This window comes from Chanos chanos, chromosome 4, assembly GCF_902362185.1.
Source record: "Chanos chanos chromosome 4, fChaCha1.1, whole genome shotgun sequence".
Taxonomy (NCBI): Eukaryota; Metazoa; Chordata; class Actinopteri; order Gonorynchiformes; family Chanidae; genus Chanos; species Chanos chanos.
Genome location: NC_044498.1, coordinates 53797139 through 53811047, shown reverse-complemented (window position 1 = coordinate 53811047; position 13909 = coordinate 53797139). Strand labels below are relative to the sequence as shown.

Sequence of the window (13909 nt, the reverse complement as noted above, 5' to 3'; positions counted from 1 at the left end):
AATATTTTGACAATTACAAACTCAAAAACAAGCCCCCAGAGAAACAACCAACCTAATCTCGAATTCTAAGTACTTAATCACTGAAAAGTTCAATACTTAAAATAGTTTTTAACACTTTCTCCACATTTCTGAATTGCATTACACTTAAAATAATCACAACTAGATATCAACGGTGTTTTTATCAGCCAAAATAAATGCGTCTAGCTTCATCGTCAATCTTTGAAAAATCAAATAAATTTGAGTATTTATCAATATTTTTTTTATCAAATACATGAGATGGTGGGATGCAGCCTTTAGTTACACGTGTTAATAATCAGCACCCCATTGTGAGCGGCAATCTAACTGATCCAGCTGAATGGAGGGCAGTGGCAGACAGCAACTCAACAGGCACACAAACATTTATTTATTTATGTATCTATGTTTGTTTTGCGTTAAGGCTACTGAATGCAAGATACAGTATATTGCATATTCTGCAAAGCTACTCTTTCATATGCCAACAAAGTATCATGACAGATCTTGTCAGTCAACTCATCAAAGTGAGTCTGCTTGGCTGAAAGAGTTTCTGTCTACGCTACACAATTGATCATTGGGCAAGAGGTCACCAATATATTCCATGTCCAGGTGACTGATGCAATATTTGAAGAAGGAATATGATGTGTTGACAGCGTATTTAATTTTTGAAGGAAGTGCATCGAACCATCAGCACAACAGGACACATCAGCAATATCTGAAGAACAAACCGTCCATGACATGTAGTGTCAGTTAACTTGTGAATTTGACATTTGTGGATCTGTGCTGTCAGGGTTGCTACACTGATGGTGTCGTGCTGAAAATGTGAGGGTCAAAGTCACAGATTTACATCTTTAAACAGCATTAAAAGTTTGCACAGTGTTTGAAGTTAACAGACAGGCCTAGCCGCGTATGATTTACGTCTGAAAAATTAGAGTACACTAGTACACTGTCACAGCATGAGGTTATTTGGATTGTTTTGCATCAGCACAAAAAGAAAAAAAAAACCCTGAATAAATTGAGAAGGGCTCTGCATAAGCCATCCTTCACACTGTAAAGAACCATAACCTTAACTGTAAACACGAGAGGAAGAACCCTAAGCCAAACTGTAAACAAACCTGAAAAGTAAGCATGTGGGCCAGAGTTAGAGAACGTACCCTGTCTCTAATCCAGCTCTACAGATGGGATACTAAAAGCGCAAAAGAAACCTGACATGCCCTGAACATCTTTCAGAGCCTACATATGTCAGTATAAGCCTACATATGTCAGTGTGAGTCTACATATGTCAGTATGAGTCTACATATGTCAGTATGAGTCTACATATGTCAGTATGAGTCTACATATGTCTGTATAAGCCTACATATGTCAGTATGAGTCTACATATAAGCCTACATGTCAGTATAAGCCTACATATGTCAGTATAAGCCTACATATAAGCCTACATATGTCAGTATAAGCCTACATATGTCAGTATGAGTCTACATATGTCAGTATGAACCTATAAGCCTACATACGTCAGTATAAATCTATAAGCCTACAAGCCTACATGTCAGTATAAGCCTGCATGTCAGTATAAGCCTACATATGTCAGTATGAGTCTACATATGTCTGTATAAGCCTACATATGTCAGTATGAGTCTACATATGTCAGTATGAACCTATAAGCCTACATACGTCAGTATAAGCCTACATATGTCAGTATAAATCTATAAGCCTACAAGCCTACAAACGTCAGTATAAGACTGCATGTCAGTATAAGCCTACATATGTCAGTATAAGCCTACACATGCTATTTCCTCACTCTTCAGTATAAAAAATAAATTGTGAAAAGAGTCACTGGTCTACAAAATATTTTACAATGATATCACCTACAAGGTGTCTGTCATACAACCAAATGAGACAGCATTAACAGACAGGAACGCAGAATTCAGGGTAGCAACTATATTAACTGTGATAGCAGTGACTGTTTTAAGCAACCTGTAATCAGTTTATAAATTGTACTGAGCAGTTCATGCTATCATGCTAGCAGGTTGATACGTGTCCTTGTATGCTATGGAAAATTCTGAGACAAGTCTATACTGGCTAACCCTGTTCTCACTCCTGAATTACCAAGTCAGTTCTGTCAAAGCTGCACCCTGCAGGCTTTGCTTGTCAAAATGCAACTTGAACAGGTGGAACCTGAAAATCCACATATCGGCTCACGTCAGACAGAAACAACCTTGGAGTTAACAGCTGTTGTGTGCCTCTAAAGGCCATATTTCTCTGTTGAATCAACTAGAAAATTACTTTGCATTTTGATGGAGGGTCTACTACAATCACAGTTTACATTTTGCTAAACATAAAAAAGAATCATATTATAAAATCAACCAAAATTGCTTTCAATTATATTATAATAAAGCCCTCTTTTCTCAAAGAGGAATGTAGGCCTAAACATTGGATTGCTAGGCTACTTCAACCTGCAGCATTACATGAGCTATAGACAGTAAGAGAAAACATGATGAACTGGACGTCTGATATTAAACTTGAAAAAAGGCATTCTTTCTCCCAGATCAAAAATAAACGACCCAGGTAGACAAGGGTACAATACAATAACTTACTTCTCTGGCGATGCTGTTTAGGGCTTCATCCTCAGCTGAAAACCGGTCCTTTATTGGAGCTCGTTTTCGTCCTGACCCTGGTGTCCCCATGTCCTTGGTGATGCCAACTAGGATAGTTCTGCTGGAAATAGACATGGAAAATGCTCAGTAATCAATCCACATACCCAAATCAAAGAAAACCTAACAGGCAGGACTGGTTCCTTTCATTTTAATTTTATATATCAATTTACACTGTCCTCCCTTATTTTGACCCTTAACAAAACTGTTGTCAATTACATGCCTTTACCCCCTCAAGGAGCAGTCATTTTATAGGTTATCTGTATGAAAGTACAAGGCATACGCTATTGTAACATAGAAAATAATCCTGGAGGTTTCTCTTTCATTTTCTAAACCAGGGAACTACATTTCAGGGCAACTGTAACAACAGTATCCACATAAAAAACCTGATGGACAAATATGGCTAGCTACAAGCACGCCTGCTCCTAATGACAGTCATCTGAGACAGTGAGAGCTAATTGCTAAAAATTCTGCTCATTTTTCACAACATATAAGGCACTACCCATTCAAACCAATGCTGTGCCCCAAGAGAGGAGACTGGTGGAAGACATTTGACCAAATTCTTCACAAGCGCAGCCTGAACCAGCAAAACAGGGTAAAAACAATTTGGTTTTCGAAAGGTGACGGGGCATAAGAAAAACAACTATGCTACACACTGTGCTGGCCAGACAGCGAAAGGTACCAAAATGCTCTAAAATTCATTTGAATGCTTACACTGCGTATGTTAAGTCCCAAATTTGCCTTGATTCTGATGAGGTTGATTCAACACAGATGCAAAGTCAAACTGAGACTGCTTTTGTGCATCCTCTCCTAGTAACTAGTCAACTCCAGCTGTTGTACACACACAAAGTGTATTTGCATATTAACCAGAGTCCTCCTCACGTGTTGCTGTCTGTTTCAAGCCTGTGCATACAGCAGCTGCTCTAAGGCTTAAACGCACTAGATCAGAATCACACAATATTTGACCAGTGCACTCCATTCAGATAACATGACAAAATGAGGCTTACAGATTTAAGAGACTTATACAGCTGTCAACAGTTCCGCACTAAATACTTTCCTTGCTTGAGTGTAAGACACACAACTAGTTTCAGAGATGTACAACCCTCTAGAATATATATAGCCTACATGTTTGGGAAGTTTGCAAGTGTAAATCAAAACAGAAATTGTTGACTTACATAACTGTCCATTAGATTTATGAAGGCTTAGGGATGCAGGTTGAATAGATGGTTTCTTTGTGTTTCATTTACTTCAAGTTTTAGGGATTAATTTCTGCTTACAAAAGCTACACATTTCAGGGGTACATAACCCTAATCTTTAAACATTCGGTTGGAGGGATTCAACATGTGCACACATATAAGTTCACCAGTATAGTGGTCAGTGCCCATCAGAACAGGTCCCAGTAAGGTCCTAAGCTATAAGTCCATAAATTGTCTGACTGTAGCTAGACTGTTAATAATTATTAATAACACTCATATGTCTTAGTCAAGCACTCACTTGCATATCATGATGTAATATGGAACATTCTAAAATAATCAAAACATTGATATCAAGGCACCAGATCAAGGCCCTGTCTATCTTACATCTGAGATTCACAGCCCGAGTTTCAGTTGTACCACACTTGCTGTCTGTGGCAGTGGCATTGCCATGAATCTCCACATCTTGCTCAGCAGGTCACTGACGGTCTGGCTTGACTCCGGCTACATTTAGATTGAAGTGAACAGCGCTGAACAACGCTCTCCTTCAAATGGATTATATCACTTGACTTAATACCACGCAACAACTAACGCACAGAACCCACTGAAATCCCAGATCCAAAATCTAGTGTGGAAAAATGATTACACTTACTGGAGGACGCATATGCTTGACACGCTCTTGCCATGTGAGGAAGAGACTTCAAGATCACAGCTAATTGGGGATGAAACATTAGAGGAAAAGGGAAAAGCACAAACAAATGCTTATGCAGCAATAGCCTATGTTTTCTGGGGATGAACCCGAATCCTAACACGTTATTCGGGAAAGCACACTAGGTGCATTTACATGGAGCCTAATATTCTGTTAATAATCGATTCAAGCTCAATCGGAATGAAAATGCTTCATGTAAACACTTCAATCGGAATGAAATACCCCAATCCGATCGAGAATTCAATCGGATTGAAAGAGGTGGTGTAGATTTTTTGATAATCCGTTCGATAGGAAAATATTAACCATGTAAACGCTCAATCGGATTGTCTTCTGCACTTGGAACTTTTCGCACATGTTCATTACGCACAGTAATGACGTACTGATGTTTCACTATGCATGACAGAGTTTAAAAAACATAGCGGACAATGTGAGAAATTTAACACGTTTGTTCTCAAATAATTAAGAATAGTCGAGCGTCGAGATGGGCGCAAATCGAGCAACAACAAGCTGTTTAAGAAAGTTTGGGAAAATATTCCATGCAGAGATGATGTAACTGTTATTATAAAGTTAGAATTGTCTTAAGTAATTAACTGATCAAATTACTGACCTGGAGTAAAGCTATCACTGACCTGGCTCTTTACAATACTTGAAAGTAAGCGTTCTTTTGACCACTCTACCATTATTTATTTCTGTGCATGACCGGCCTAAAGATTTTATATAGCCTTCGACTACATCATACAGGTCGGTGCAAGGTCATTTCTTTGCATTTGCAATGAATTCTGATTGCACGCTTTCACTAACTAGTCATTTCAATTACTAAGCAAATTACTATTGTAAAGCAGGAATTAGGATATTTTTCTATTTCTCCTTACTGTAAATAGTTTTTATTCCCAATGCAAAACAGAATCTTTCGATCTGTAAAACATTTTTTCAGTTTCTGATTGTTCAGTATCCCCCAGTTAAGGGGTGGTGGTGGGGGGGTCCAGACAGCTCATAAAACTTAGTTTAGTTAAAAATAAAAACACAAATAAAAATAATAAAGAGAGAGAGATGAAAAGTACAGTATGAAGATGTGGCGATATATTTCGTATTAATCATATGCCACTATTAAATCTTTTTAATGCTTTGGAGGCACAAAAATTGCATTACCAATAAATATTAGGTTAAATAACACAACATTTGCCCGATTTAATGTGACCTCCGGTATACGCCATGCCGAATTCCGGTCTACTATTTGAGTACAGATACAGAGACAGCCTAATTTTGGTGGTTGAACAGATACATATACAGACAATGACGTCTCTGTAGCCTACACCTCTGTTTTCACATTTAGACAAGAAATAGCCCTGAAGCCATCATGAAACACAAAGCTACAAAATGACAATATAAAACCATCATTTCTAGGGCCTTTTAATTTACCATTTGCCTCCACTAACTAATTTTTTAATATTATTTGCTATAATTTAATGCTTTAGACCCATGTCAACAACCTCTTTAACAGATCTCTACAATGTAAATGCAATGTGCAAAGCATATTAGGCTAGATGAAAAATAAGTTGTAAAATGACAGCGAACCTATGAAACCAGCACAAGACACAACAATGTATATGAAGAGGTTAGTTCCTTCCACAATTTAAAATCCATCCACTGCTCTATTGCAATATCATGTCATGACAGATATGAAGTTGTTTGGGCAACACTGCGGCAACTGGGCAGATGTACCAGAAATGACTGATGAAAAGACAAGCAGCACTGAATCCAGGCCAAACTGAGAGGTGAAATTTGGCATGAAATACATTTAAATGCATTTATGAACAGCACATGTAAAGAAGTGTTACATTTTATGATAATGCTAATTATTTGTGCTCATGATTCAAGATGAGGCATGCTCTCACCTCAGTGTCACTACTCTAAAATGACAAAAGTGATGTGGTCCCCAAAGAAAGCATCTTGTTGTCATTTCTTTTTCTTAAGGGCTATTTATCATTTGCTTTGAGTGTAGCACTTCATTCTTTATAACGTGTAACTATGTTAATTTTTGAACAAGAAGTTGGTTGCCACCATAAACTTCAGATAAGAGCCAAGTCGCGTCTGCTATCTCTCTCTCTTACTCTGCACTCCCACAAATAGAATGCCTTAGTCACCTCAGTCTGGGTTCTGTGAGAGCACAGGATAAACATTCACTGCTGACACCATGTAGCTGATTAATACATGCCACTCGAAACACTGCTCATGAACAGTCTGACTGGAATTTTACACGCGTGGGATATGAGAGAAAATGCTAGCATTTGAGACATACAGAAAACAGATCACAGCATGCCCTTGAAGAGCATACACCATAGTGTTTAAAAATATATAGTGAGCTGGTGAAACTATGGAAATAAAGGTTTCAATTAATTCAAAAAGTTTGTATCAAAGTTTGGAGGGAGTCCGATTCCAATCTGTGAGTTCTGAAAACATTTAAAGTTTCCATATTACTGCACGCTTCTATGATAAGTCTCACTTTTAATTTCAGACTACAATAAAATGGGCAGAGGTGAATGGTGACTGAGGGCACAGCCCAGCCTGTTCACTGAACAGAAATGGAAAAACTCCTTAAACTCCTTAAATACATTTGCTTAGTTTTTCACCCCTCTACATAATGTCCAATCTTTACAGCTAATGTTGGGGAAAGTGAAATCAAGCGCATGCACTTTTGTGACTGAATAAATTTACGGCTCACAGTAACCAAGAAGCAAAACATGTCAAGGGCAATAATTAGATCTATATACTGAGTCATTCCAGCGTGTAATACTTGGTCCCTAACAGTTAATCCAAGTGAAGCGGCTAAAACCTCTGTTCAGGTTCTTTTTTACTGAACAATCTAAATTAGAAGAGCACGTATTAGTTCGGTTTGGCTGGAATCTACATGAAGTGGTTACAAGTTCTGTTTGAGGCATCAAGTTCTAAGGCTAAGCTAACAATGTAATTTAACTTCTTCTTTATCGAACCTGAATTTAATATACTTCTCCAAACAATACAACGAAACGCTTAAGAAAACTATCTGTTATCTAATCCGTTTGCGGACAACAAATGTATTGGGAATGTCGATATGCAAAATGTGGTCTCAGTAGCTATATAAGGAATTTGTCTTGGGAGCCGGTGGCCAGTCAACCTGCCATTAGCAAGGGTTAACCTAGTTATACCGGGAGGTAGTAGCTTTTATGTGCTTTAATCTGACAAGTGAATTGGCAAAAACAAAGAACCAATGCATACTGCCAAGACCGTGTATGAGAGGTCAGGGACACATCTGTTTATGGCTAGAACTCACCAGAATGCTCATGAGATGGTATACAGCCTAAATGCTTGATAAGCTAACGTTAGTTAGCTTCAGAGCTAACCAACGTTAACTTGCTAGCTTAGCTAGCTCACCAATTGATTGTGTATGCAACTATGCTATCGCACATCGTTCCATGACTTATCTGAACTTCCTTCTCCCGTGAGAATTAGTCGAAATGAGCTTACCTTTTCCCGAATTCCAAGCTAAAACAGTAAAGTTATGCCCCGGTTCAGCGCAATGTGACCCCAATCTCTGAAGAAGAAGGCCAGTCCGTTTCTACTGTCAATTTGCCTATGGTAGGCTAGCTGGTTGATTTTGCCAGCCGCCCTTTCCAGCAAGCTGTGACAGCGCAAGCTGATACACTGCCCGTAGCGTCACCCTTCCCAAAGACATACAATCTTTTGACTCTTATGGCTCAGTCTCAGGGTCGCTCTCCCTGTGCTGGGTCTTAGTACCGCCGACAACAGATTTCGACTATTGTGAAGTGGTTACCACACTGGCTAACGCTTTTAATTCACATACAGTGTCCTGCTTTCCCACTTGTACCTCGCCCCGCATTCAGATATTATGGAGATATCAGGAATGACGCTACAAATTCCGGATGTAATTGGATTCGGGAGGAGACAAACATGAAACTAAGTAACGCCCTTTGAGTCGCTCTTCCTCTAAAAATAAATACATTAGACTAAAACACTTTGTAATTAATCAAACTGTTTTCAAACATCAATAAACTTATTTGACACGTCAAATGAGGCACGATGGAAGACGGGCCCGTTCGTAGCTATCATTACCTGCGCAGGTTTGCGCAGGGCGCGTTGCCAGATGTTAAAGTATCGTACCAGAGGCTTAAAATTATCGTATTTTGAAGAAACTTGTCGTATGCGAGTCATAAGCAACAGAACAAATAGGCGTAAATGTGTAATTTCAGAGAACACGTATTTATTAAGACGAACGACCTTTTGACACCACCTACAAATTAGCCACATTGGTGCAAACTCTCTTCAAATGAGCGACGAGGGTCGTCGCTCATTTGACGAGCACATTCAATTTATAATGTTATAACGATAACGCATTGTACTATAGTACTGGCCCTAAGTTACTGCATTCAATATAAAATACCTACAATTTCTGATGTGTAATGAGGACTTCAGTAATGGTTAAGGTAAGGACAGCCGTGATCCTGAGTCAGGTTAATCATCACAACAGGCATGATTGGCTGGAAAGACGTCACGTGAGAACAGCTGTGTAAACACAGACGCTGAATCCATATTTTACTATCCTGATGGTGTAGGGAAATTAATTAAAATGAGAGCCTAGACTGATTACAATTACTAACACTAATTGTCACAAAATGATCAAATTATCAAACGTTACCCTAGTAGCAAAAAATATGCGGACCAAATGTGGCTCTATTACAGCTACCCGACTCCGCAAAACTCTGGCTTTGAATCTAGGTCCAGGTCCAGGTCCGGTCCAAACACTCGGCTTGAATGTGGCCTGAGTGAGGACTGCTTCCGGACAATAAAATACCCTTTGCCATGCACTCGGCCCGACACCAGAAACCCGAGTGAGCAGGTGCTGCTTCCCTCACCGTAGGCTTCCACACAGCAAAACACCCTGTGAAATTTTTCACTGGGGCATGGTTGCAAAAACGGCAAGCAAATCAGCTTGCTCATAAGTTGGAGTGCTTAAATGAAGGTCTACAGTGGTGTGTTTGCCCTGACCAGCGCTGTTGGGAGAGTTTTTTTCTACTGCTTTGGCCCCGACTAAGTTCATGTACCATAACAACAACCCATGTTGATTCAGACACAAATGGTTTCCCATACATCGTTTAATCATATACATGTTTTCATGCTACATGTAGCATTTAGCCTCCACCATCTTGGTCAAACCTTTTTTGTTACTGCCGCTCCTCTAGAGAATGTCACATACCAAACACATCACACGCTGAACTGATTGGTTGTCACGTAGTGCTCATTTGCATCAAGTTGGGAATTTGTCCTCTCAATTTTGCTTGCCCCAGCAAATTTGCCTGCGATTTTGCCAATCAGAGCAAATTTTGCCCCCATTGAACTTGAATAAAAGCGAAGCGAAATTCACTGCAGTGGAAGCGTACTGTTAGGTTTGGTCCAAAAACTTGCTGCTGCCTACAACTTAGCTGTATAGGTTTACTGCTTAGCTGTTTAGGCTATTTCACTTCTAACATAAAATAATGTGAAATGTGAAGGCAAGGCAGGTGGCTAATGCTTTTCTCCAGTAAGTTTCAAACACTGGGGTTCCAAGGGCAGTGCTAACAGACCAGGGCACACATTTTACATCAAAACTGCTTAAACAAGTAAATCAATAATTGGATGTTGAGGTTATAACTACCACACCATTCCACCCTCAAACTGGTGGGCTGGTGGAAAAATTTAACCAGACTGAGTAGCATGCTCTGCAAGTTTGTCTCAGACTCTGATTCAGCCTTGGGTGAATGGCTGCCAAACTTATTCTTCATTTACTGAGCAGTCCCACAGGAATCAGCAGGGTTCCTTCTGTTTAAGCTACTTTAGGCAGGAGGGTGCAGAGACCACGCAATGCCCTAAAGGAGGCCTGGGAGAGAGAGCAGCCAGAGCAGAGGATCAATATCCTGTCCTATGTGCTAAAAATGAGAGACCAAATGCAGAATCTTATTGGACTAGTACAGGAGAGCATGCAGGCAGCCCAAGCCACAAAGCAAAGAAATGTTATGACATTACAGCTAGAGACAGGTCTTTAAAATCTGGCCAAAAGGTGTTACTGCTACCAACCACAGGGAACAGTGTTCTGGTGAAGTGACAGAGGCCTTATGTGGCTTATTGCTGGATGAGCAGTGTAACCTGTGAGATCATCATGCCAGAAAAGAAAAAAGAGAGATCAATCCTCCATGTCAAGTGGCATGCCCCCCAGACAGAGAGTCATGGAGTGGCAGTTGTTTGCCAGATCAGTGTAGGAAGAGGGAGAACTTGAGGGGCAGTATTTCCCTGTGACTCAGAGCAAGGTGGTTGAGGTTGATTTGTCTCATTTGACCAAGTCCTGGCAGGGGGAGCTGAGAGCCTGCATTCCAGCTGGTCTGTTCACAGAGACTCCAGGCCATACACAGCTGTTGCAGCACCGGATTACTTTGAAAATTGTGCTGCGTGATTACACCGGAAAATTGAGCGAAAATAAAGCAAAATATTGGCACACAAACGAGAAGGATTCTATCCATTGAACTTCCTCTCATTATACTAAAAATATGCCTCCGGTATCTCAGTGTGATCACTGTTTATCACTGAGTAAGAAGATTTTAGAACTTGAGAGCCGGATCACCAACCTTCACTCCATCAGGGAGGATGAAAGATTTTTAGACTTGCTCCATGTAGCACCCCAAAACACTGAAGACTTACGCTTGGAAACATCCGCCCACTGGCCTCCCACTACCGCTGAAACCGGTGAACAATGTCGTTTGATGCCGGCGAAAGATCCCGAAGAAATCCCGTGGACCGGACTTGGAGCCAAACCAAAAACCATGGCATGCTCAACACCGATCGCCACAACATCATGGTCCAGTGTCCAGTTTCGCAGGTGTAGGGGAAGACGCTTCAGCTGCCACCCGCCACAAGTGGAACTCAGACTAGAAAATGGGTTTTCGGCACTCAATGAGCAAGATAACTCTGCCGCGGTGACTGGACCAGATGGCAAGCCCAGACCGCCAACCACCAACATGGCTGTTCCTTCTCTGGGTATCTCTCGACCCGAGAGTCGGGATAGGAACAGGCCTTCTCCTCAACGCCACTCACCACCTCGTCCAGTGGCGAAGTTCGCGCCACCGAGGCAGATCGGCCGAGAGAATCACCGCCACACCTTGTCCACCGCCCGAGAGAAGCCTCGCCGCACCTTCACCACAGGCCTTCCCTCCACTCTCGTTCTCGGCTCCTCCATGGTGCGGCACCTCAACCTCCCAACGGCAGAAACCCTCTGCTATCCGGGAGCACTTGTCTCACACATCAGCTCATCCATCCCATCCATAGTTAAGGATCACCCGACCGACCGCATCTACAGTCATCACCCATATTGGATCTAATGACATCAAACTCCAGCAGAATGAAAAACTGGAGGCAGATTTCAAAACTCTTATAACCACACTACTTGACTCCGGGAAACAATGCATCATCTCTGGTCCTGTTCCCTCAGTCTGTTTTGGAGACATGAACTTCAGCCGCATTCGCCAGCTACACGTCTGGCTAAAGGGCTACTGTAGTGCACTAAATATACCATTTGCGGATAATTTCGCAAGCTTCTGGAAAAGACGTGACTTGTTTGCACGGGATGGACGGCGTTTAAATCGTGCCGGAACAAGATTATTAGCCAATAATATCGAACTTGCGCTTCAATCACACAAGGCTGTGAACAACTGACACATGGTGAGTCTGATGCCAATCAGCTGTGAACTTGAGCCAAATGACATAGATACATTATACTCCTTGACTACTTGCCTGTCAGCAATCACTCAATGGATGAGTAATAATTTTTTAAAGTTAAATGAAAACAAGACTGAAATACTATTAGTTGGCCCCAAACCCAGAAGAGACGCACTTTCTACCAGACTAAGACACTTAGGCCATCAAAACAAACTGAAAGTCACAGGCCTGGGTGTAATTTTAGACTCAGATTTAAGTTTTAAACCCCACATAAGTAAGGTAACCAAAGCAGCCTTCTTCCACCTGAGAAATATTGCCAGAGTACGCCCATTTCTAACTCAACAGGATGCTGAGAAGCTCATTCATGCTTTCATTTCAAGTAGACTGGACTACTGTAATGCTCTTTTTATTGGTCTTCCAAAAAAGTCAATTGAGAATTTACAGCTAATTCAGAACTCTGCTGCTAGACTTTTAACAAAAACAAAGAAGAGAGAGCATATTACTCCTGTTTTAGCTGCACCACATTGGCTCCCTGTATCTTTTAGAATTGATTTTAAAGTCCTTCTACTTGTATACAAAGCTCTTAATGGTTTAGCACCCTCTTACATTACTGATTCTCTGTTGTTTTATGTTCCTTCACGAGCCCTTAGGTCCTCTATGGCAGGTCTTTTAAACATTCCAAAAGTCCCCAGAAATAAAAATGGGGAAACTGCTTTTATCCACTATGCACCTAAACTGTGGAACACCCTACCAAGAAGTATTAGAGAGGCAGGCTCAGTGGACAGTTTTAAACGGCAACTAAAAACATACCTTTTTAGTCTAGCGTACTATTAGCAATTTTCTCTTTTGTTTTTCTCTCTTTCTCTTTTTTTTTGTTTTAATGGTTTCTATTCATTTTATCCATTCCTCATTTTTTAAATTCTTTTTTTTTATTTCATTCAATCTATTCTTTTAATTATTTTATTCTAAACTGTTTTATTTATTAACTTTGACAGTCTCTCCTGTTTTATGTTCCTTGAATGATTTTCTTTCTACTGATATGTAAAAGCACTTTGAGCTACATTCTTTGGATGAAAAGTGCTATACAAATAAAGTATTATTATTATTAAATCTCCTGGTTCAATAAGCCTCCCATGTTACCACATTCCTTTAGGGCTGCAGCTATCGATTATTTTAGTAATCGAGTATTCTACTGATTTTTCCATCGATTTATCGAGTAATCGGATAAGAAATACTTTTGCTTTATTAAAGAGCATTAATAAATTTAGAAAAGAGAAAATAAGACAGGTCTCTTAAAATGAACAACTAATTGGTTTCCTTTTTAGAAAAATCAACATTTTATTGCTTAAATTGCATACAATAATGTTCTCTGTCAAAACTAAACCCATTTTGTGCATTTAAGTGCAATATTACATTCTTGGTTTTAAAGAAAACATTGTCTGAAATGTAAAAATAAAACAAAAAAATAATAACTTCAAATTACTTTTAAAAAAGGTATACATACAACCTAATATTAAGGCATGAATTAAAACAACAACAACAACGATGATAATAATAATAATAATAATAATAATAATACATAAACATTGCCTTTAAGTTGTGTC

The 13909-nt window shown here is 39.9% G+C and overlaps 1 protein-coding gene across 2 annotated transcripts in view; it reads right to left on the bottom strand.

The window, feature by feature from the left end:
- Window positions 1–8340, bottom strand: part of lrrfip2 (leucine rich repeat (in FLII) interacting protein 2) — a 39481-nt gene extending 31141 nt beyond the window's left edge. For both annotated transcript variants that reach the window (XM_030770634.1, XM_030770635.1), the window contains exons 1-2: window positions 8070–8340; window positions 2607–2727 (exon numbers count right to left, since the gene is read on the bottom strand). In XM_030770634.1, coding sequence (XP_030626494.1) covers window positions 2607–2696 — 90 coding nt within the window. In that variant the 5' untranslated portion in view covers window positions 2697–2727; window positions 8070–8340. The remainder of the gene's footprint in view (window positions 1–2606; window positions 2728–8069) is intronic.
- Between the last annotated feature and the right edge of the window lie 5569 nt (window positions 8341–13909).